Genomic DNA, 25,933 nt, shown 5'->3' with positions numbered 1-25,933 from the left:
TCTATCCAGGAGCCCTTCCTTCCCTCCTTGCTGATGTCACAGCCCTAAGACATGAATGGAATTCCAGACATTGGAACCGTATTAGTTCTATAACTCCGTCCGACACAGAAATATTTAACAATTGGAGGATGAAGTGGCAAAAGTGGACCGAAAATCTAATAAAGAGACAACTCATCTAATCCGTAGGTGGAGGGCGTCTTTATGAGTCTGTTATATTTGTTATATTGATTTCCCTGAATTATTATTTTATTTTTTTTTTTCGCGGAGACTTTCACTGATTCAGATTCCGCAGCTGATCTCTTCTGTCCATAATCAGATCACACGCTCCCCCTAGAGGCTACTGTTGGAAAACTTATCCTCTGTTGGAAAACGTTCTCCTACAGTACATTTAGGCGATGTCCCTGCAGCATTCATAGTACTGTACTATGATTTGCTATAGGGAGCTCCCTAGTACTCTGTGTGCCGCCATATGGTGCCTCTTTATAGCACAGGCAGACCCACGCCAGCACCGCTCATCACAGGAACCCCACAAGTGCAATCTTGCATCTGATCCACCCCAGAATTTGCACTGTATGTTTGGACCTGAGGAAGGCACTCTCTGTGTGCCGAAACGCGTCGTCTGTTGTGCCAAATAAAATATTAATTGTCCTGTGCTGGCTCGAGTCTTTCCATCTGTGACCACGTTTTACGCAGCGACTCTAAGACCATTTTTCTACATTTTCCACATCTTTATAGCACTGTAATATGGAGATACTTTCCCCTAAAATCAGTGAATCACTTGGTGACATGGCGCCCATAAAATCAGAAAAGCTGGGTTAATATTAAGCCGTAGACCATACTGATTCAGTGCTCGGAATCCCACTTTAGATTATAAGCTTTTTTGCTAGAGTCATTGTGCCTTTAAAGGGGTACTCCACTGCCCCAGGGTCCGGAACATTTAGTTCCGAATGCTGGGTACGGGCTGCGTACGTCACGCCCCCTCCCATAGACTTGAATTGAGGGGGTGTGACATCATGTTCTGAACTAAATGTTATGGACGCTGGGGCAGTGGATTATCCCTTTAATTTTTCCATGCTATATCTTGATGCTTCTGACTGAGTGTAAAGAGCTATGGAATATGTTGACGCTATAGCTGAATTTAGATACTCACACAGATTGACAATTATTAGCAGGTCACCCCAGGCCAGTCTCCCCTTTAATCTCTCCCAAAAAGCATAACAAAGTCCATCCCAACATAACAGTCCATCTTGGGGATAAATGAGCACTGAGAAATATTCCTACGACTTTAAGGATAAAAATACAATATGGTTTATTTATGTACAATGCATTTCCGGGCTGATCTGGCCCCTTCATCAGGTAAGACAAACCTGGTACTTACACGTCATAGTAGTATAATCATACAATATGGAAAAATGAAAGGCAGACTGACTTTCTATAAAAGCTCCAAAAAAGCTTACAATCTAAAGTAATTCCATCCAATTCCACACTCCTCTTTGGGGGGGGGGGGGGGGGGGGGTAAACTGTGTGCTGCCAGTAATAATCATATGACTTAAAGGATAAAAGTACAATATGGTATATTTATGTACAGCCCGTTTCCGGACCGATCTAGCCCCTTCATCAGGTACCAGGTTTGTCGTAGCTGATGAAGGGGCTGGATTGGCCCAGAAACATGTGATACATATACAAACCATATTGTCATTTATGCTTTTTTGGTCATTTAAATGGCCATTAATCCCCAAGGAGAAGTGTGAAGTTGTTTGGAATGACTTTAGATTGTAAGCTTTCATGGAGTGAGTCTGTTTGCCTTTAATTTTTTCATATTGTATGCTATGGAATGTGTAGGTGTTTCCTAATCAGGGGGCCTCCGCTGTTGCAAAACTACAACTCCCAACATGTACAGGGGCACTATAGTAGAAAAAAACTGGAATATGTTGACGCTATATAAATATGTATGCATTTAGACATCATTCTACATGTCCTCTTATCACTATGTGGCATGGTGGCTTTAAAGCATATGGCGCACATCTGACCAGTCCTACAGAGCAGATACAACTGCCCCATATTAAATACAGTATGGCATATACACCATGTGAATAAAAGACAGACGTACATCAACTTCAGTCAAGTGCCACCATAGTACGGGTGAATAAAAGACACATATCCATCAAGTTTACCCAAGAGCCACCATAGTACGGGGGAATAAAAGACACATGTCCATCAAGTTAACCCAAGTGCCACCATAGTACGGGTGAATAAAAGACATATATCCATCAAGTACACCCAAGTGCCATCATAGTACGGGTGAATAAAAGACACATGTCCATCAAGTTCACCCAAGTGCCACCATAGTACGGGTGAATAAAAGACACTTTCCCATCAAGTACACCCAAGTGCCACCATAGTACAAGTGAATAAAAGACAGATATCCATCAAGTTTACCCAAGTGCCACCATAGTACGGGTGAATAAAAGACACATATCCATCAACTTTAACCAAGTGCCACCATAGTACAGGTGAATAAAAGACAGATATCCATCAAGTTTACCCAAGTGCCACCATAGTACGGGTGAATAAAAGACACATATCCATCAACTTTAACCAAGTGCCACCATAGTACGGGTGAATAAAAGACAGACGTCCATCAAGTTTACCGAAGTGGCACCATAGTACGAGTGAATAAAAGACACATATCCATCAAGTTTAACCAAGTACCACCATAGAACAGGTGAATAAAAGACACATATCCATCAAGTACACCCAAGTGGCACCATAGTACGGGTGAATAAAAGACAGACGTCCATCAAGTTTACCCAAGTGCCAACATAGTACGGGTGAATAAAAGACACATATCCATCAAGTTTACCCAAGTGCCACCATAGTACGAGTGAATAAAAGACACATGTCCATCAAGTTTACCCTAATGCCACCATAGTACAGGTGAATAAAAGACACATATCCATCAAGTTTAATCAAGTGCCACCATAGTACGGGTGAATAAAAGACAGACGTCCATCAAGTTTAACCAAGTGCCACCATAGTACGGGTGAATAATAGACACATGTCCATCAAGTTTACCCAAGTGCCACCATAGTACGGGTGAATAATAGACACATGTCCATCAAGTTTAACCAAGCACCACCATGGTACGGGTGAATAATAGACACATGTCCATCAAGTTTACCCAAGTGCCACCATAGTACGGGTGAATAAAAGACACATATCCATCAAGTTTAACCAAGCGCCACCATGGTATGGGTGAATAATAGACACATGTCCATCAAGTTTACCCAAGTGGCACCATAGTATGGGTGAATAATAGACACATGTCCATCAAGTTTACCCAAGTGGCACCATAGTTCGGGTGAATAAAAGACACATATCCATCAAGTTTAACCAAGTTCCATCATAGTACGGGTGAATAATAGACACATGTCCATCAAGTTCACCCAAGTGTCCCATTACAACACATGAAGAAACCCTCCAATAGTTTGTCCCATATCCTAGCAACGCCAATGCGTCAATATACACGCTCCATCTCCTTCACAACAGGAGTCATGTCCCCTATGGTGCACACTGCAGGAATGTCTTGGTATGTAACTCCTCTGATTTCCCTTTGTTGGATTTCATTGCAATGAAGAAGAAGAAGAAGAAGGAATTTAAAAAAAAGTTATGGATCTGTGTCATGAAGACATTCCTCAGCATGCGTCAGAGGGGAATAGGCAGCTTGTGTGATAGTTGTGTCTCTCCCTCATGTTGTGAGGTAATAGAATAAACAGGAGCCTGTTTCCTGCCCGGACGCCTGTGATTGGCCGGGGGGACACTCCAGGAATGTAAAGGCTCCTTTATAGGGAGAGCAGAGAAGCTCAGAGAGCAGAACGCCTGCAGAGCACACACAGAGGACTACAGAGCACCAAGGCACTACAACTACTACTATATCTGCCGGGGACAACTAGCAGGACTTATACACTCTGGCCACAAAGAAATGTAAGAGGATGCAGCACTGCCTGACCCTCCTAGGCTGTAGACTTTTATGCAATTCTTTTTCAGTTACTTGTGGATGTCTTCGAGTGCTGAAATCGCAGCGCAGTCGCATGTCGTAGATCTGCTTTTTATCCAAACGATTTTTATTGGCTGTTTTGCGTTTTCATATTTGTGTTACTTTTAGTTGTTTTACATCATTTGTTGCCAACGTAGCTGTAGGTGATAGTCCTTTCTCCATTCGTGTACTGTAAAGTTATATAACAGTTACCGCAAATCCGTTATTAGTATAGGAGTTTGTAGTATTATTAGTTTAGGAGTTTGTAGTATTATTAGTTTAGGAGTTTGTAGTATTATTTATAGGAGTTTGTAGTATTATTAGTATAAGAGTGTGTAGTATTATTATTATAGGAGTTTGTAGTATTATTAGTATAGGAATTTGTATTATTATTATAGGAGTTTGTAGTATTATTAGTATAGGAGTTTGTATTATTAGTATAGGAGTTTGTAGTATTATTAGTTTAGGAGTTGGTAGTATTATTATTATAGGAGTTTGTAGCATTATTAGTATCAGAGTTTGTAGTATTATTATTAGTATAGGAGTTTGTAGTATTCTTAGTATAGGAATTTGTATTATTAGTATAGGAGTTTGTAGTATTATTAGTTTAGGAGTTGGTAGTATTATTATTATAGGAGTTTGTAGCATTATTAGTATCAGAGTTTGTAGTATTATTATTAGTATAGGAGTTTGTAGTATTATTAGTTTATGAGTTGGTAGTATTATTATTATAGGAGTTTATAGTATTATTAGTATCAGAGTTTGTAGTATTATTATTATAGGAGTTTATAGTATTATTAGTATCAGAGTTTGTAGTATTATTATTATAGGAGTTGGTACTATTATTTGTTTAAGAGTTTGTAGCATTATTATAGGAGTTTGTAGTATTATTATAATTATTATAGGAGTTTGTAGGATTATTATAGGAGTTTGTACTACTATTAGTATAGGAGTTTGTAGTTGCATCATTTGGAAAGGGATGGACTGGTACAACTACCTGTAACGCAAAATAATTTTCTTTGTCATCACATATGTATATAGTTTATATATATATACATAGTATATAGTTTCATGTATTGATAGTAGATGTATAAAATATAGTATATATCTAATTTAGATGTGTACAGTTAGTATATGTATATAAAATATAGTTGATATATATATATCAAATTTTATGTGGTACAGTTAGTATATAGATATAATATAGTTAATATATCATTTACGGTATTTGTATAGTTAGTATATACATAACATATTCTAGATTTGATACAGTTTTTCATGCATAGACAGTAAGTGTATAGTTAGACTATGTATATATCTATATATAATTAGTAATTGCATGTTACATAGTATATGGTATAATTTTGTAATGCATAGATAGTATATGTATAGTTAGACCAGTGTTTTCCAAACAGTGTGCCTCCAGCTGTTGCAAAAACTACAACTCCCAGCATGCCCGGACAGCCGGGCATGCTGGGAGTTGTAGTTTTTGCAACAGCTGGAGGCACACTGTTTGGAAAACACTGAGTTAGACTATGTTTATGATGCAGTCTTTGTACATTTAATTGCATAATGCATAGTATATTATACAGTTTTCCAATGCATGGCTTGTAAATGTATGGTTAGACTATGTATATATGTATATGATATAGTATACATACTTATAATTAGAAATTGCATACAACATAGTATAATATATATATAATTCAAATACATATATGCAGTGTATGTAGTATGTTCTACTATACCGTAGGGCAGGTGTAGTACAAATACATATATGCAGTGTATGTAGTATGTTCTACTATACCGTAGGGCAGGTGTAGTACAAATACATATATGCAGTGTATGTAGTATGTTCTACTATACCGTAGGGCAGGTGTAGTACAAATACATATATGCAGTGTATGTAGTATGTTCTACTATACCGTAGGGCAGGTGTAGTACAAATACATATCTGCAGTGTATGTAGTATGTTCTACTATACCGTAGGGCAGGTGTAGTAACATGAATGTGGTTAGTCTTCTCCCTGCCCTCCAGCGACACTTTGTTTTTACTGTGTAATAGTTCTATAATTTGATGTTATTATGGCGAATGTCATTGAACTTGGCTTTCGGTGATCTCTTTATAGCCCCGTCTCCTTATAGATAGTGTTCTAGTAGCTTTCTTATTAGACTTTGGCCCATTGTCTGTGGTGTCGTGTAGAAGAATTGAGTCTTACTATTAGACGGTATTCCAGGGGAAAACTTTTTTTTAAAATATATATATATATATCAACTGGCTCCAGAAAGTTAAACAGATTTGTAAATGACTTCTATTAAAAAATCTTAATCCTTCCAATAATTATCAGCTGCTGAAGTTGAGTTGTTCTTTTCTGTCTTGCAACAGTGCTCTCTGCTGACATCTCTGCTTGTCTCGGGAATTGCACAGAGTAGAAGAGGTGTGCTATGGGAATTTGCTTTTACTCTGGACAGTTCGCGAGACAGGTGTCATCAGAGAGCACTAAGAAAAGAACAACTCAACTTCAGCAGCTCATAAGTACTGAAAGGATTAAGATTTTTTTATAGAAGTCATTTACAAATCTGTTTAACTTTCTGGAGCCAGTTGATATATAAAAACAAGTTTGTTCCTGGATAAACCATTTAACTCTGACTACTGAAGGATGTTTTTTTTTTATTTTTTTTATTATTATTATTATTATTATGCTATTATTATTATTAATTTTATTATTATGATTATTACGTGCTGTAGAAATCTTAATATTTTCTATCCTTTTCTTTAAGAAATCATCACATTGATCAGAATGGGGATAATGAGGGGAATATTTCTGCTGGTCATGTTGGCCGTGCCCCAGACAAAGCAAGCTTCAGGTAAGAAAGACTCCCCACCCTGGAATGCCATTATATATCACCTATACAGGTCAATGAGGAGCTAGTGTGGTCCTCATGATATTTCGTATATATTTTCTAGAAACAGTAATAGTTTGTAAGGTTGAGTTCATCGAGTTCAACCTAAACCGTACTGTGTTGATCCAGAGGAAGACAAAAGCCCCCAATGAGGCTGATGCCAATTACCCCATGACAGAGAAAAAATTTCTTCCCGACTCCAATATGGCATCAAGAATATATCCCTGGATCAACATTCAATCCCTCTAAATCTAGTATCCCTAACCTGTAATATTATATTTTTCATGAAAAAACATCCAGTCCCTCATTAAACTTTATTGAGTCAGACATCACGACATCATGTGAGAGTTGACTATAGCTGACTATTTGATATATTTTTTCTACCACAGAGAACGGAGCTGATGACAACAGTGTATTCGACCTGTTTGAGTTAACTGGACTCAACCGTAGGATCGGTAGCCGTAAAGCCTTAGGAGTCCTTCTAGCAAAAGGTCCAGACCCATCAAGCCCGGCTTACAAAATCGAAAATCCCAACAAAATCCCAGCACTTCCAGAAGATAAATTCCAAGATTTGCTAGATGCCATTCGAGCGGAACGGGGTTTTATCTTGTTGGCTACATTGAAACAATTCAAGAAGACCAGAGGGGCCCTGTTGTCCATCGAGAGAAAAGATGGCAGGGGCCACGTCTTCAGTCTAACCTCCAATGGCGAAGCCGGAACGCTAGACCTGAGCATGAGTGTAGACGACAAACAGCAGGTAGTGTCTGTAGAGGAAGCCAGACTGTCCACGGGCCACTGGAAGAACATTACCCTATTCATCCAAGAAGATCGAGCTCAGCTCTATGTGGGATGTGACAAGATGGAAAATGCCGAGCTGGATGTGCCCATCCATCAGATTCTCAATGGGGATTTGGCAAGCAGTTCCCAACTTCGAGTAGCAAAGGGAGGAGTGAAAGACAACTTTCAGGTACGTCCTACAAAAACAACTCAAGTAACGGATCATGCTGAGACAGACGTTAGTGGTGATGACTACTCTGTAATGTTACGAGTTGTGGACTATTTCGGAGTAATTGATGCATGTCTTTTCACAGGGTGTGCTGCAAAACCTGCGATTTGTGTTTGGAACCAGCATGGACGTCATCCTTCGAAACAAAGGCTGCTCCAGCTGTAAGTACAACTGGCCCAATGGCATAAGCATGTATACATTAGACAAATAGTAGAATTATCTTGGGGGTACTTTGCCTGCCATTAGCAAAATCTACCTCTAATTATTGACCATTATGCCACAAAACCCTCAATTAAAGGGGTATTCTAGTGAAAAACTACTTTTTTCACATCAACTTTGTAAATTACTTTAATTAAAAAAATATTAATCCTTCCAGTATTTATCCACTGCTGAAGTTGAGTTGTTCTTTTCTGTCTGACAACAGTGCTCTCTGCTGACACCTCTGTCTGTCTCAGGAACTGTCCAGAGCAGGAGAGGTTTGCTATGGGGATTTGCTGCTACTCTGGACAGTTCCTGAGAAAGACAGAGGTGTCAGCAGAGAGCACTGTTGTCAGACAGAAAAGAACAACTCAACTTCAGCAGCTGATAAGTTCTGGAAGGATTAAGATTTTTTAATAGAAGTAATTTACAAACCTGTTTAACTTTCTGGAGCCAGTTTATACAGAAAAAAAATGTTTTTTTTACTGGAATACCCCTTTAAAATACTCCTTAAAATTAACATTTTAGTCCTTTAATAGACAGTTAACTAATGCAGTTCTGGTGGAACGGAGGTGAGCATGCATGTTGGCTCAGTTATGAGTCATAGATAAGTGTTGGGTTGTAGGTGCGGCTACCTTGCCCAAACTCCTTCCTCGAATAGGGTATAGTTAGAATATTCCATTCTGCATGGCAGCAAAATAACAGGCCTCTTCCCATCGTGCTTGATTCTACAGCAAACTATGACTTGGACAATTCAGTGAACGACTCCCGTCCCGCTATTCGCACCAATTTCATTGGTCACAAGACAAAGGACTACAATGGTGTCTGTGGTCTTTCCTGCGACGACCTGAACAATATGTTCTTGGAAATGAAAGGTCTACGGGCCGTCATCAAAACTCTCGAGGACAAGATCCAGAAAGTGGTGAGTTGTGGTTGAGCAGTCGACCTGTACGGAAACAAGTTCATCAACATATGGACTCGAACCCTCTTATTTCTTTTAATTTTGTTCTTAGAGAGAGGAAACCAAGATGCTAGCTAGCGTGGCACCAGGCTGTTTACACAAAGGAGTGAAATACAACAATATGGATGAGTGGACAGTGGATAGCTGCACTCAATGCACGTGCCAGGTAATACCAGATTCTCATTTATGGGCACCCATAACTTCATATAGCTTGTAGTGGGTGATGGTTCAATATGTCAGGACGGGATTCGGTTTTAGGATTGTATAGATCCAGAGATGGTCATAAGAAGGTCTTACATGGTCTTACATGGCCTACGCTGTTCTGTATACTCCCCATACACCAGTGATCTCCAGACTGTGGACCTCCATCTGTTGCAAAACTACAAACTCCCGGCATGCTCGGACAGCCAACGGCTGTCCGGGCATGCCAGGAATTTTAGTTTCGAAACAGGTTGAGGTCCACAAGTATATAAAGGCCTCCCGATTCTTCCACAACAGGTGATGTTGGAGTAGAGAAGGATCGGGCGGCATCCTCCTGAGATAAGTGTAATATGTATAAGTGTATGGGGAGATCATCTGTCAGCCAAACAGGGCTGGCTCTGCCTACGGGCAAAATAGGCAGCTGCCTAGAGCGCCCTCTTGATGAGAGGCGCCGCTCTGCTAGCCGCAAGAAAGTTAGATAACCAGCATCTGAACCACTCGCTCTGCCAGCAGCACGAGGAGGAGGGTTGTTACGGTGTGTCACCCCAATAGTAAGCTAATTACATGAGAAGGGGGCTTGTTACAGTGTGTCACCCCAGTAGCAAGGTGGGGCTTGTCAAAGGCCATGCCAATGGGCGGAGGCAAGGGGGTGGAAAAATTTGCTTTTCCCAAGGTGGCAAAAATCCTTGCACCAGCCCTGCGGACAAACGTTCATCCAACAGCCATTAAAGGTCTAAGTCCACTTCGAGTCAGTGGCCATAACAATTCCTCCTTACTTGTTGACTTTTCTACCAGATTAAATTCTAAATATTGACCAAATCCCTGTTATTTCTTTCTGTAGAATTCCGTAACTATTTGCCACAAGGTGTCTTGCCCCTTCGTGCCCTGCACCAACGCCACCATACCAGATGGCGAATGCTGCCCCAGATGTTGGCGTAAGTATCCTCCACAGACCAACCGTAAATGAAAGGAGCCTAGTAAAGCTTAGGTGTGAAGACTAAGAGGCAACCATTAAAAAAAAAAAAAAAAAAAAAAAAAGCTCTTGATCCCCGTCTTACGTTCATGTTCCCACATACCTACATTAGCATTTTTGTCTGCTCGGGAGGTGCATCTGAAGCCTGGGGCCTAACATCTCATTTTAGAAGCCATAGTACCAAATATGCAGATATTAATCTTGTTAATGCTGAACAAGTTGATTCAGGACAGAGATAAAATAGCTCTCGTGAAAGTAGGACAGCTGCAAGTGCTGAACACTCATAGACCTGCCGAGTCCTGCGCGCTTCATATTTCTATCTCCTTGGCATGTATGGAACTCCCCGACAACAAATCTTTCGCTTGTACGGCCACAATCCTCATGTATCTCTGGAAAGAAACCTTTTTCCAATTATTATAAGTTATGGCTATGTCTCCTTTATCTTCTCATACACGCACTTCTGGATTTAATTTAAGCTAAGCTTTCAATTTAACTACAATCCATGTTATCTGTCCATTACCATGGACCATTTACAGAAGAGATTTATGGCCATGAGAAAAACACATAGTCTAGTAGGTCAGATCAGGTTCTTCAGTCTTAGAAAGACATATGTGGTTTATAATTCTTTATTAAATGTTATGTTTTTTTGTTTTTTTTCCAGCAAGCGATTCTCCCGATGATGGTTGGTCCCCATGGTCAGATTGGACTCCATGCTCGGTGACCTGTGGTCATGGTATTCAGCAGAGAGGAAGATCTTGCGATAGTCTTAATAACCGCTGTGAAGGGTCTTCAGTCCAAACCAGGTCTTGCCATATCCAAGAATGTGATAAGCGATGTGAGTAAATGAGTAAAAAGAAACTATTGCTAGAGACTGTATATTGACCCTCGGTTCATCCTTGATATTAGCCGACAAGATGTAGGTTGGTCGAAGTGTCTGCCAAGGACACAGACGACTTCTTATTTAATTATCATAATCTGGCCTTGTATATTTTAGTTGTTTTTCGACAATTGTTCAAAGTTCAGATATAATCTTCTTAAGTTCTTTGAATCCTAAGAGCGTCTTTGATGGTTTAAGGATTGGAGCTGTTGGTTATACAAGTGTGTTACAGACTGAACTAGTTTTTTTTTGTAACAAATGCAAATATTTCATGTTTTCCAGTTAAGCAAGATGGTGGATGGAGTCACTGGTCTCCTTGGTCATCTTGTTCCGTGACCTGTGGAGAAGGTCAGATCACTAGAATCCGTCTCTGCAACTCGCCGGTCCCTCAACTGAATGGCAAGCCGTGTGTCGGAGAAGGAAGGGAGAACAAGCCGTGCAAGAAGGATCCTTGCCCAAGTGAGTGCTCCATTGTTTTGTGCCTTCTTTTAATGTTGTCATTTAATGTCATTGTTGTAATGATGGAACTTCAGTAAAAGGTCACGTAATACACAAATGAAGCCAAGCAATGATTTACTATGTCAACGTTCCAGTATATGATCAGTGTGATGATCAGCTAAAGGTCACATCAGGCGAAGTCATAGGCCTTCATAAACACTTCTTTGTTTCTATCATGAATACTAGATTCTGTCATTAATTCAGCAGTTTTGGAATAGGACATCTAGAAAACATGACTAATACTCTTTTTTTCCGATACCTTGCTTCCAGTAAATGGCCAATGGGGACCATGGTCACCCTGGGACACCTGCTCTCTGACCTGCGGAGGTGGTGTGCAGAAACGTGGGCGTCTTTGTAACAACCCCAAGCCCCAGTATGGTGGTAAAGACTGCATTGGCGAAAGTGTTGACAGCCAGCTCTGTAACAAGGAAGACTGTCCCATCGGTAAGATATTATCAAACAGAAACTTACATTGTAGTGGTAAGAAAAATATTCTTTCAGATTCTAATTAAGTTGTGTCTTCTTTCAAGATGGCTGTCTGTCCAATCCTTGCTTTGCTGGAGTTAAATGCACAAGCTTCATTGATGGATCCTGGAAATGTGGTTCTTGCCCAACAGGCTTCAGAGGAGATGGTGTTGTGTGTACGGACATTGATGAGGTTTGTTACCTTAACTCATTTAGCCTTCCTAATACACATCCTAAATGCCATCTATGTTATACTAATGGCTTAAATATTTGTCCTAATAGTGCAAGGAGGTGCCCGATGCCTGCTTTAACCTTAATGGAGTACACAGATGTGAGAACACAGAGCCAGGATACAACTGTCTCCCATGTCCGCCACGATATTCCGGCACACAGCCATTCGGCAAAAGCATTGAGGATGCCAATGCAAAGAAACAGGTAAGTCACTTTTCTCTGGCTACATACCTCATTGTTTTGGTTGTTTTTGGTTGCAGAGTTCATGGTTACTGATTTCTATTTTGGTATTGTAGATCTGCAAGCCACAGAACCCTTGTGCTGATGGAACACACGACTGCAACAAGAACGCAAGATGCATCTACCTGGGCCATTACAGTGATCCTATGTTCCGCTGTGAATGCAAACCTGGGTATGCCGGCAACGGTATCATTTGTGGGGAAGACACAGATCTTGATGGATGGCCCAATGAGAACCTCATTTGTGTTGCTAATGCTACCTATCATTGTACAAAAGTAAGTGGATCAGAACCTTCTCATGGACACAATGGGCCTCATTTACTAAGAGAGAAGTGTAGTTTTCTTTGTGGGTTTTTGCTTCCGACAGGTATTTTTCCATGGTATTTACTATTGTATCTTGTATTTGACCATTTTCCCTACATTTTGCTTTTTTTTTACACATACTCTAAGCTGTTGGGTTTTCCAGAGCTCAAATCCACCACATTTTATGTGGAAACATTAGTAAATTTATAGGTTTCTTTCCAAAATGAAGGTTTTTTTTGGAGACACATTCCTTTTCCCTAATGGCCACACCCCTTTGTAGGGTTTTTTGAGTAAAGTGGAGAGTTAGTAAGGTTTTTTGGCTTTTTTTTGTCAGAAATTCCAGCACACGACACATGGGACACAAAAGACCCTACAAAATCTACTCCGAAAAACCTTAGTACATGAGGCCCAATCTGTTGTCTTGGGACTTGTGTGCACAGATGACTCACGATATTCTCTCTTCTAGGATAACTGCCCCAATCTCCCCAACTCCGGCCAAGAAGACTACGATAAAGACGGAATGGGAGATGCCTGTGACAATGACGACGATAATGATGGAATCCTAGATGATAGGGTAAGAAAACAATGAGCGTATTCATTTTTTTAGGAACTTAGATATTGCTCCTCACAACAAAACAGCAGGACGATAAACACTGCTGTCTTTCTCCACGAGAATATATCACAGAGTTGTGAAATTCGCCCAGTAAGTTGTGAAATCTTTTGGCCAGCATTATGCTAAGATGTGTTTTGCTAAGACAGGACTTTGAAAGTGATACTGACCCCAAGCTTCCTGCAAACCGTAGGATACAAAACATTGCCACAAGCAGATGTTACTGTCCTCACATCCCATGCGTAGATTCTGACATTTACGTGATACTTTTTGAGCAGGCCTTGCAAAACTTCAGAGCCATTCACTTGTGCTAAAAATATCACATCCATGTAACCAAACAAGAGAACTGTCGAAAGGGAAACATGAAAGCTACCTCGGGTGTTTTAAAGGAAAACTGTCAGCCCGTTCACCCACACTAAACCTTATACACTGGGTTATAGTGTGGGTGAACAGGAGTCCAGGACCGCTACCTCCACCTTTGTGCAAGGAGGAGCAGGAGGAGCACTGCCAGAACCCTGCAAAATGACCTCCAGCAGGCCACAAATGTGCATGTGTCCACTCAAACGGTCAGAAACAGACTCCATGAGGGTGGTATGAGGACCCAACATCCACAGGTGGGGGTTGTGCTTACAGCCCAACACCGTACAGGAAGTTTGGCATTTGCCAGAGAACACCAGGATTGGCAAATTCGCCACTGGTGCCCTGTGCTCTTCACAGATGAAAGCAGGTTCACACTGAGCACATGTGACAGACGTGACAGAGTCTGGAGACGCCATGGAGAATGTTCTGCTTCAACATCCTCCAGCATGACCGGTTTGGCGGTGGATCAGTAATGGTGTGGGGTGGCATTTCTTAGGGGGGCCGCACAGCCCTCTATGTGCTTGCCAGAGGTAGCCTGACTGCTATTAGGTACCGAGATGAGATCCTCAGAGCCCTTGTGAGACCATATGCTGATGTGGTTGGCCCTGGGTTCCTCCTAATGCAAGACAATGCTAGACCTCACGTGGCTGGAGTGTATCAGCAGTTCCTGCAAGAGGAAGGCATTGATGCTATGGACTGGCCCGCCCATTCCCCAGACCTGAATCCGATTGAGCACATCTGGGATATCATGTCTCGCTCCATCCACCAACGCCGCGTTGCACCACAGACTGTCCAGGAGTTGGCGGATGCTTTAGTCCAGGTCTGGGAGGACATCCCTCAGGAGACCATCCTCCACCTCATCAGGAGCATGCCCAGGCATTGTAGAGAGGTCATACGGGCACGTGGAGGCCACACACACTACTGAGCCTCATTGTGACTTGTGTTAAGGACATTACATAAAGTTGGATCAGCCTGTAGTGGGGTTTTCCACTGTGATTTTGAGTGTGACTCCATATCCAGACCTCCATGGGTTGATAAATTTGATTACCATTGATAATTTTTGTGTGATTTTGTTGTCAGCACATTCAACTATGTAAAGACGAAAGTATTTCATACGATTAGTTCATTAATTCAGATCTAGGATGTGTTATCTTAGTGTTCCCTTTATTTTTTTGAGCAGTGTATATAGAGGCCTCCTAAAATGGCAAAACATTAAAAAATAATCTATTCTCTTGTAGGACAACTGTCCATTTATATACAACCCTGCTCAATACGACTATGACCGCGACGACGTGGGTGATCGTTGTGACAACTGCCCATACAACCACAATCCAGACCAAGCCGACACCGATAATAACGGAGAAGGAGATGCCTGTGCTGTGGATATCGATGGCGATGGTTTGTATTCTTTTACTACTCGCATCCCTTTATTATCAGCATATGTTCATTTTATAGCTGGAAACAATAAAGGGGTATTCCATGAAAAAGCTTTTTTTCCCCATATCTACTGTCTCCAGAAAGTTTTGTAAATTACTTCTATTAAAAAATCTTAATCCTTCCAGTAATTATCAGCTGCTGAAGTTGAGTTGTTCTTTTCTGTCTGGCAACAGTGCTCTCTGCTGACACCTCTGTCTGTCTCAGGAACTGTCCAGAGCAGGAGAGGTTGGGATTTGCTGCTACTCTGGACAGTTCCTGAGACAGACAGAGATGTCAGCAGAGAGCACTGTGGTCAGACAGAAAACAACTACTCAACTTCAGCAGCTGATAAGTACTTGAAAGATTTAATATTTTTAATTGAAGTAATTTACAAATCTGTTTAACTTTTTGGAGCCTATTGATATGAAAACATTTTTTTTCATGGAATACCCCTTTAACCAGTTTTACTTACTGGTGCAAACCAATCCTACTAAGTTGACCTAGTATCAGTAGCATTAGTCTTACTATGTATTTTGTCTATTGGTAGACAGTCACTACTGCTGTCTTGGACTTTATGTTACATTGGAACACACTGTAGGTACATTATATTAACGGTATGCATACATTCTGATTCCACAGGTATACTTAATGAGAAAGACAATTGCGCCTATGTCTATAATGTAGACCAGAGGGATACAGATAAAGACGGTGTTGGAGATCACTGTGATAACTGTCCATTGGAGCACAATCCAGAACAGGTAAATACTATTTTCAATTATTATTGCCAGTTTAATGCAGTAGACTACACAGAGTTGCAATAACACTGGGTTCTGGACAGGCCTAGTGAAAGGGTTTTTGCCACCCTAGACGAAAGCTAATTTTGCTGCCCCTTGACCTCCACCGTGCGTTCCTCCTGCAGGCTAAAAAAAAATACTGATTATGTAGTATGGGTAAGGAGGGGTTTTTGCTTGGTGGGCAGGTGCTTCAGATGGGTGGGTGCTTCAGATGCTGGCTAACTTTATTGCAGCGGGCAGGGCAGTGCCCCCAGTTTGCTGCCTATTTTGCCTATACCTGTAGAAAAAACTGAAAAAAAGGGAGGAAAGCACATTGCGTATTACCCAAGACACCAGAATTCCAACAGGGACTATGAAAGAGACGGCTCTTTAAGATGGCCGCTCACCTTGTAAACATGCATATCACACCACTGGGGTATTTATCATCAGACAGGAATGAACTGCCAACCCCAAGGTCCAACAGGAGAGGATAGAATCTTCTCCCATGTAGTCATGAAGAAAGCAGCAGAAAAAAGAGAACCTTATCTGTAGGCGCTGTTCATAGTTCCAGGACAATCAAACCAGAGTATATAGGAAAGTGCCCAGTGCATTGATGTAAATTCCAATGACGCGTTTCGGAGGCTTGGTCCTCCTTCCTCAGATTGGCAACTTCCTATTTTGCCTATAGGCAGAGCCGGCCCAGGTCCAGGAGACCAAGAGGGTCTACAGATCCCACTGTTCCCATATGAAGATACCAGAAAGTTTAGTGGTTTGAGGTCACCATATTTGAGGCATCATGTTCCGAGTATTGACCAGCAGGTACAACATACGTAGCGTCCATCTTACCGCTGACTTTTGAAGTTTTAGAAGGTTGGACTCCAAAGTTTCCCACTCAGGATAGGGTCCTACCGTCATATGCATCAGCGGATAGCTGTCCATGAGGATTACTAGTTTACATCAGCCTTTCCGTGCCATTCTGCATATCATGGATTAGCTTCTTTTGAAAAAAAAACTTCCTCTTTAATCTCACCGTATTGTTCGGTGTTAAGCTGAGCACATGCATAAATACCATAGCATCACGGTTCAGAATTTTTGCTTTCAACAGATGATTTCTCACAAAACAAGAAACACATAATCTTTGCAAGGACCGTGTTATACGTACAACACCAGATTTAGTCATTCCATTCCCAAGAGCTCCAGGGATTTCCATTACACTAATGCACTGTTGGCAGCGTATCATCACAGAGGGCTAATATGCCAACATGAAAGCACCACGAGTTCCCTTAATACCATGGCACTCTTATTATCTTAAGCCCAACAATCCAGTCAGGCCCAAATCCACTTTATTAAGCATATTTCCTCCGTACACATGTCAACAATTTCATGATGTTGTTGGAACAAATGTTTGCCGTGAGAACAACGGTTCCTTAGACCGACAGAGGTGTCAGCAGAGAGTACTGTTGTCATACAGAAAAGAACAACTCAACTTCAGCAGCTGATGAGTACTGGAAGGATAACCCCTTTAAGCATATTTCAGCCGTACACATGTCAACAATTTCATTATGTTGTTGGAACAAATGTTTGCCGTGAGAACAACGGTTCCTGAGACCGACAGAGGTGTCAGCAGAGAGTACTGTTGTCATACAGAAAAGAACAACTCAACTTCAGCAGCTGATAAGTACTGGAAGGATAACCCCTTTAAGCATATTTCAGCCGTACACATGTCAACAATTTCATGATGTTGTCGGAACAAATGTTTGCGGTGAGAACAAACATTTGCTCCGACAACATCATGAAATTGTTGACGTGTCCGGCTGAAATATGCTTAAAGGGGTTATCCATTAACAAAAAAAGTTTTCATATCAATTGGCTACAGAAAGTTAAAAAGATTTGTAAATGACTTCTATTAAAAAAATCTTAATCCTTCCAGTACTTATCAGCTGCTGAAGTCGAGTTGTTCTTTTTCTGTCTGACCACAGTGCTCTCTGCTGACACCTCTGTCTGTCTCAGGAACTGTCCAGAGCAGGAGCAAATCCCCCATAGCAAACCTCTCCTGCTCTGGACAGTTCCTGAGACAGACAGAGGTGTCAGCAGAGAGCACTGTGGTCAGACAGGAAAGAACTAATCAACTTCAGCAGCTGATAAGTACTGGAAGGATTAAGATATATTTTTTTTTTATAGAAGTCATTTACAAATATGTTTAACTTTTTGGAGCCAGTTGATATGAAAAAAAAATTCTATTTTCATGGAATACCCCCTTAATAAAGTGGATTTGGGCCTGACTGGATTGTTGGGCTAAAGATAGCAAACTGCCTCGAATGCTCTTTCAGCAGATGGCTGATATTCTATCATCTCTATCCCATTCTAGACCGACTCCGACTCCGATCTTATTGGAGACAAGTGCGACAGCAACGAAGACATAGATGAAGATGGTCATCAGAATAACCTGGACAATTGTCCATATATTCCAAATGCCAACCAGGCCGATCATGATAAGGATGGCAAAGGGGACGCTTGCGATCATGATGATGACAACGACGGAATTCCAGATGACAAAGATAACTGCAGGCTGGTGGCCAACCCTGACCAGACCGATAGTAATGGTAATCCAAAAGAGGATGGATTAAGATAACACTCATGATAAGACTCATAAATAACCAGTATATGGTAACGTTCCACCGGGTTTAAAGAAACCTCTTTACTTCTTCCAGGTGACGGACGTGGTGATGTCTGTCAATTCGACTTCGACAATGACAGTATCCCAGATGCTGAAGACGTCTGCCCAGAGAATGTAGACATTAGTGCGACAGATTTCCGTAAATTCCAAATGGTGCCTTTGGATCCTAAAGGAACATCCCAGATTGATCCCAACTGGATGGTCAGGCATTTCGGCAAAGAGCTGGTTCAAACCGTCAACTGTGACCCTGGTCTTGCAGTGGGTTAGTATCTATACAGCTTATAAACTACAACAATACTTTACCCATTTTAACATATTACTGAAAATATAGATTTTTTTGCAGACATATAACTTCAAATTTTGTTTTCTCCTTAGGTTTCGACGAGTTTGGTGCAGTAGACTTCAGTGGCACCTTCTTCATTAACACCGAGCGGGACGACGACTATGCCGGCTTTGTGTTTGGCTACCAGTCCAGCAGCCGATTCTATGTGGTCATGTGGAAACAAATCACCCAGACCTATTGGGACACAACTCCTACTAAAGCTCAGGGATACTCTGGTCTCTCCATTAAGGTGGTGAACTCAACATCCGGGCCAGGAGAGCATTTGCGTAACGCTTTGTGGCACACTGGAAACACAGAAGGACAGGTAAATGGATGGTACCAGAAATGTTCTATGTGTACCACTAAGTGTATATTATATTGGGTTCTATTGGTGGGCTGGCGTTAATGTGTTTGTGTTCTTTGTTCTTCTCCACAGGTTCGCACCTTGTGGCATGACCCTCGTCATACTGGGTGGAAGGATTTTACAGCTTACAGATGGCATTTAACCCACAGACCAAAGACTGGATTCATTCGGTAAGAAGATAACATCAGTGCTTTGTGTTTAAAGGGGTACTCCACCCCTAGACATCTTATCCCTCATCCAAAGGATAGGGGATAAGATGTCTAATCGCATGGGTCCCACCGCTAGGGACCCCTGCGAATCGCCTTGCTGCACATGGCGTTCGTTTAGAGCGTCGGGTGCAGCACCGGAGGCTCGTGACCTCACGACCACAGTCCATTTGTGACGTCACGGCCAAGCCCCCTGAATGCAAGTCTATAGGAGGGGGCGTGACGAACGACACGCCCTCTCCCATAGATTTGCATTCAGAGGGCATGGCCGTGACATCACAAACTAGGCGTGACCATGGCGTCACAAACCTCAGCCCCACATCACCAGTCATCCGTGCACCGGATGTCTGGTGTGCCGCAGCCTAGATCGCAGGGTCCCCAGTGCCGGGACCCCCGTGATCAGACATCTTATCCTCTTTCCTTTGGATAGGGGATAAGATGTCTAGGGGTGGAGTACCCCTTTAAGGCTGAATCACATAAATGTAAAACCTCATGTACAAAGTTTACTAATATCGTGTACAAAACTATAAACTTGTGCACCAGAACTAGACGAAAAATACTGCGCAAGTCATAGAAGAGGTCATTGGTTTTAAGACATCTACAAGATATATTTTTGAATTATAATCATTCCTAACCGAGTGTTTTTTTTTTTCCTTTTAGTGTTGTTATGTATGAAGGGAAGAAAATCATGGCTGACTCAGGACCAATTTACGATAAGACTTATGCTGGAGGACGACTTGGTCTATTCGTCTTCTCACAAGAGATGGTGTTTTTCTCAGATCTCAAATATGAATGTAGAGGTAAGTGAATTTGCTGGACTGATAATAGCTTTTACCTTTCCAAGCATTTTTTTTTTATAGAAAAAGGGAGTTTCTTAACCCCTTAAGGACTCAGCCCATTTTGGCCTTAAGGACTCAGACAATTTAATTTTTACGTTTTCATTTTTTCCTCCTCGCCTTCTAAAAATCATAACTCTTTTATATTTTCATCCACAGACTAGTATGAGGGCTTGTTTTTTGCGCGACCAGTTGTCCTTTGTAATGACATCACTCATTATATCATAAAATGTATGGCGCAACCAAAAAACACTATTTTTGTGGGGAAATTAAAACGAAAAACGCAATTTTGCTAATTTTGGAAGGTTTTGTTTTCACGCCGTACAATTTCTGGTAAAAATGACATGTGTTCTTTATTCTGAGGGTCAATACGATTAAAATGATACCCATTATTATGTATTTTTATATTATTGTTGCGCTTAAAAAAAATCACAAACTTTTTAACCAAATTAGTACGTTTATAATCCCTTTATTTTGATGACCTATAACTTTTTTATTTTTCCGTATAAGCGGCGGTATGGGGGCTCATTTTTTGCGCCATGATCTGTACTTTTTTTTGATACCACATTTGTATATAAAAAACTTTTAATACATTTTTTATAATTTTTTTTTAATAAAATGTATTAAAAAAGTAGGAATTTTGGACTTTTTAAAATTTTTTTCGTTCACGCCGTTCACCGTACGGGATCATTAACATTTTATTTTAATAGTTCGGACATTTACGCACGCGGCGATACCAAATATGTCTATAAAAAATGTTTTTTACGCTTTTTGGGGGTAAAATAGGAAAAAACAGACATTTTACTTTTTTATTGGGGGAGGGGATTTTTCACTTTTTTTTTACTTTTACTTTTACATTTTTTAACATTTTTTTTTACACTTGAATAGTCCCCATAGGGGACTATTCATAGCAATACCATGATTGCTAATACTGATCTGTTCTATGTATAGGACATAGAACAGATCAGTATTATCGGTCATCTCCTGCTCTGGTCTGCTCGATCACAGACCAGATCAGGAGACGCCGGGAGCCGCACGGAGGAAGGAGAGGGGACCTCCGTGCGGCGTTATGAATGATCGGATCCCCGCAGCAGCGCTGCGGGCGATCCGATCGTTCATTTTAATCGCGAACTGCCGCAGATGCCGGGATCTGTATTGATCCCGGCACCTGAGGGGTTAATGGCGGACGCCCGCGAGATCGCGGGCGTCGGCCATTGCCGGCGGGTCCCTGGCTGCGATCAGCAGCCGGGATCAGCCGCGCATGACACGGGCATCGCTCCGATGCCCGCGGTTATGCTTAGGACGTAAATGTACGTCCTGGTGCGTTAAGTACCACCTCACCAGGACGTACATTTGGGACATTCTGGTGGAAAACTTTTTTTTTATTTTTTTAAATCAACTGATGCCAGAAAGTTAAACAGATTTGTAAATTACCTCTATTAAAAAATCTTAATCCTTCCAGTACTTATTAGCGGCTGTATACTACAGAGGAAATTATTTTCTTTTTGGATTTCTTTTCTGTCATAATTACAATGCTCTCTGCTGACACCTCTGTCCATGTCAAGAACTGTCCAGAGCAGGAGAAAATCCCCAAAGCAAACATATCCTGTTTCGGACAGTTCCTAAAATGGACAGAGGTATCAGCAGAGAGCACTGCGGTCGTGGCAGAAAAGAAATCCAAAAGGAAAAGAATTTCCTCTGTAGTATACAGCCGCTAATAAGTACTGGAAGGATTAAGAATTTTTAATAGAAGTAATTTGCTAATCTGTTTAACTTTCTGGCACCAATTGAATTAAAAAAATAAGTTTTCCACTGGAGTACCATTTAAACATTTGGCTTGAACAAAAGTAGATCTCACACCATTTCTTTTAAGTGGCTTTCCCTCAAAATCAAGGTTTTGCTCCAACTAGGAGTCTTGCAAACTGACTGGTCCCCAGTCCCCCTGCGATCATACATCTTATCCCCTATCCTTTGGATATGGGATAAGATGCATAAAGCCAAAATACCCCTGCTGGGGACCCCCGCGATCATACATCTTATCCCCTATCCTTTGGATCGGGGATAAGTTGTATAAAGCCGAAATACCCCTTTAAACAAAAACTGATTCTGTGGAGTATTCTAAGTACTGAGTTTCTGTCTCTTTTTTTTCTTCCAGATTCATAGGTCCAGATCTTATGCATTCAGTGAATGTCAAGAAACCTCATAGCACCTTCATGTATGTTAGATTTGTTCCATCTCTAGGGCAATTCCTTACATCCCCTTTTTTTTATTTCGGTATTTTTGCTTCTGTTGGAACAAAAGACGCCTCCAAGATCCTAAAACTAAGGAATGAACTTGACTCTGTGTAAAATCTTGGGGCCGATCTCCATTTGGTTTTTGCCAAGTCTACCAAGGTACTAAAGACATTATCCTACAAGTGCCTCAAGGAAAATGTATCTACAGAAAGAAACTTTTTAATTAGAGATGGATGTGTTTTTTATTTTTGTTTTTTAATTACCCCTTGGAAAAAAAAAAAGAAACATTTTTATTACTCCAAAAAGAACCAAACAACAAAAAACTACTAATGCACAAATTTACTTACTGGAGTGGTGGCTTCACCACTGAAGAGAAGAGTTGCAATAATTCAGGAAAAAAGGTGTTTCTTATGTTCTTTTCTTTTTTGAGACGATATTCTGTCATTGTTTATAGAATCATGGTATACCGATGTAGCGACGGTAGCGAATGTGAATGCATGACCGGCGTGGATAAAGTAGACAAAGTATCACTGCCTGTTAGGGTCTGAATGTAGAATGCGTGCTACGGATGAACCATATTTTTGGTTAGCGTGGATACAAAATGCACTTCTTCCAGCATTTTGCATACAAAAAAAAATCAAAAAACGAAAAATGTATATTTGTTCAATATGATACATATCTGTTGGTGCAAGAAAAATAAAAGTCGAAAAAAAATGTTGCATTGACGAAAAACAGCAGATGGCACGAATACAGAGATACAGGTATAAGTTATTTTCAAAAAATATATCTAAACAAAAAAAAAGCGGAAAAAAAATACAGGACGCATGATAATGATGTTGTTCTTACATGTTAGGCGGGTGGTAGATTGTTGGGCTGGACCGCCATGTGGCTAGGACTTTGTGTTTACAACCGCACTATAGAAGTGTGCACGGCTGAATTGTGTGTGGAGAACCGGAGGGAGAGCAAGGCAAGAGGGGTGGAGTGTTTAGGTACAGTGCACTCTCTGTGCTAAAAAAAAAAAAAAAGGCTAAAATGCAAACCATATGTCTCTCTATACAGTAATATAACACCCAAATTACACTGCGGCAGGTAGACAGTCCTCCGCTGCTGCAATAAAAAGAGTCAACCAGCAGATGAAACCTTCATGTACAAATATTACCTCATTGTGTGACTGAGAAACAGAAAATGTATCAGATTTGAGAGGGAAAAAAAAAAAGAAAAAAAATTTGAGCGATATTTAAGGAAAAAAAATAAACATTTAAAATCTACTGTAGTGTTAATCAGTTGTGTATATAGTTACAATGACTTTGTACCCCCCCAGGAAAGTATTTCTAATTTTTATTTTTTTTTTTTTTATTAAAGAGTATTGTCATATTTTTTCTATATTTTAGTTATTCCGTTGCTTTTTTTCTTGTTTGTATAAATGATTTTTTATTTTTTGTTGTATTGCTGTTTAGTGTTATGGGTTATTTTTTTTTGTAGATATGCTATTTAAATAATTTATGAGGAAAGGCTTCCCGTAGTGTCCTTGCTCCTATTTGTATAAACTGTTTTGCACTTGAAAAGAGCATTGCAATATCTGTCCCGTTTTTTTTTTGTTCTTGTTTTTGTAATATCAGTGTATACTATTTTGTGATAAAGAGATAACTATGCCTTTTGTACACATTTTTTAATGTTAACATGTTGGAATTTTTTTTTTTTTTTGGAAATTGTACAGCGAATATTGTCATAAAATATAAAAAAATAAAACCCTAAAATCTAGGAACTCTGTGGGTGTTTCTTGTTTTTGCCCATCTCAATGTTAGCCAAGATTTGGGATTTATTCTGTAGCTATAGTCTGTGTCAGGATCTCTCCAGAGCAGGATAGGTTTGCTATGGGGATTTGTTCCTACTCTGGACAGTTCCTGACACGGACAGAGGTGGCAGCAGAGAGCACTGTGGTCAGAATGGAAAGAACTATGCAACTTCCTCTGGAGCATGCAGCAGCTGATAAGTACTGGAAGGATTAAGATTTTTAAACAAAAATAATTTACAAATCTGTTTAACTTTCTGGGAGCAGTTGATTTGAAAAATTTTTTTTTCCTCTGGAGAACCCCTTTAAACCAACTAGTAGCCTAAATTTCGACTCAACAGTCTAAGAATGATACAGATGTTGCAAACAGTCACTGTGAGAAATCTGGCATATTCTTAGACTGTCTAGTCCAAGTTTACACTATCTAAGAATTACTAAGTTTAAAATAAAAATAAAGTTTAAAGGGGTATTCCAGGAAAAAACTTTTTTATATATATCAACTGGCTCCAGAAAGTTAAACAGATTTGTAAATTACTTCTATTAAAAATCTTAATCCTTTCAGTACTTATGAGCTTCTGAAGTTAAGGTTGTTCTTTTCTGTCTAAATCCTCTCTGATGACACCTCTCTCGGGAAAGGCCCAGTTTAGAAGCAAATCCCCATAGCAAACCTCTTCTAAACTGGGCGTTTCCCGAGAAAGGTGTCATCAGAGAGGATTTAGACAGAAAAGAACAACCTTAACTTCAGAAGCTCATAAGTACTGAAAGGATTAAGATTTTTTAATAGAAGTAATTTACAAATCTGTTTAACTTTCTGGAGCCAGTTGATATATATAAAAAAGTTTTTTCCTGGAATATCCCTTTAAATAAATAAAAAATATATATATACGGTATTTCATATATCCTAGGCCTGGGCCTTGCTGGCCTAGTGGTAGATATATCATTCCCCCCCACCAAATAGATAAGTGTTTCCCAACCAGGGTGCCTCCAGCAACAGCTGGAGGCACCCTGGTTGGGAAACACTGAAATAGATACTAATTATGCAGGATATGGCACTATGGTTACAAGTCCAATAAATGAGGTGCGAGCAATAGGATGTATACAATAGTAATAGACGGGTAAGTGAATCACAGTGATGAAAAGTGTCAAGAAAGCCACAGCAAAAACTTATCAAGACACAAAAGAGCATGAAAAGAGGTATAGCCGGGCAGAAAATGGCACAAAGAAAAGGAGAGTAAAAACCCAAAACCCAAATACAGAGAAAATGCTCAAAAGGGTAACAACAAAGCAGTAATACCTGTCATGTGTGCTGTCTAGAGCCATACACCTACATACCCCAACGTACGTTTCGCAGATGCTTCATCAGGGGGAGTGGCATTTGACATACATATTTAAGAGGTTATCCAAAGATTAAAACTTATCCCCTATCCATATTATGGTGGATAAAACTAATCA

General features: G+C 40.5%; 2 protein-coding genes across 2 annotated transcripts in view; one reads left to right on the top strand and one right to left on the bottom strand.

The window, feature by feature from the left end:
- Window positions 1–25,933, bottom strand: part of FSIP1 (fibrous sheath interacting protein 1) — a 261,319-nt gene that overhangs the window by 9,766 nt on the left and 225,620 nt on the right. The gene's annotated exons all lie outside the window — the stretch shown is intronic.
- On the top strand, window positions 3,843–23,957 carry THBS1 (thrombospondin 1). Its single transcript, XM_056546996.1, has 22 exons — window positions 3,843–3,984; window positions 6,817–6,903; window positions 7,329–7,906; window positions 8,031–8,106; window positions 8,878–9,065; window positions 9,157–9,270; window positions 10,147–10,240; window positions 10,940–11,113; window positions 11,438–11,614; window positions 11,924–12,097; window positions 12,184–12,311; window positions 12,401–12,553; window positions 12,646–12,864; window positions 13,358–13,465; window positions 15,100–15,259; window positions 15,917–16,035; window positions 18,419–18,653; window positions 18,762–18,989; window positions 19,103–19,374; window positions 19,486–19,583; window positions 20,280–20,419; window positions 22,611–23,957. Exons 2-22 carry the CDS (start codon window positions 6,837–6,839, stop codon window positions 22,616–22,618), a joined length of 3,510 nt encoding a protein of 1,169 aa, XP_056402971.1. The 5' UTR covers window positions 3,843–3,984; window positions 6,817–6,836; the 3' UTR covers window positions 22,619–23,957.

Source organism: Hyla sarda, chromosome 11 (genome assembly GCF_029499605.1).
Source record: "Hyla sarda isolate aHylSar1 chromosome 11, aHylSar1.hap1, whole genome shotgun sequence".
NCBI lineage: Eukaryota > Metazoa > Chordata > Amphibia > Anura > Hylidae > Hyla > Hyla sarda.
The sequence above is the reverse complement of the archived record's forward strand: the minus strand, read 5'-3'. Positions and strand labels throughout refer to the sequence as shown.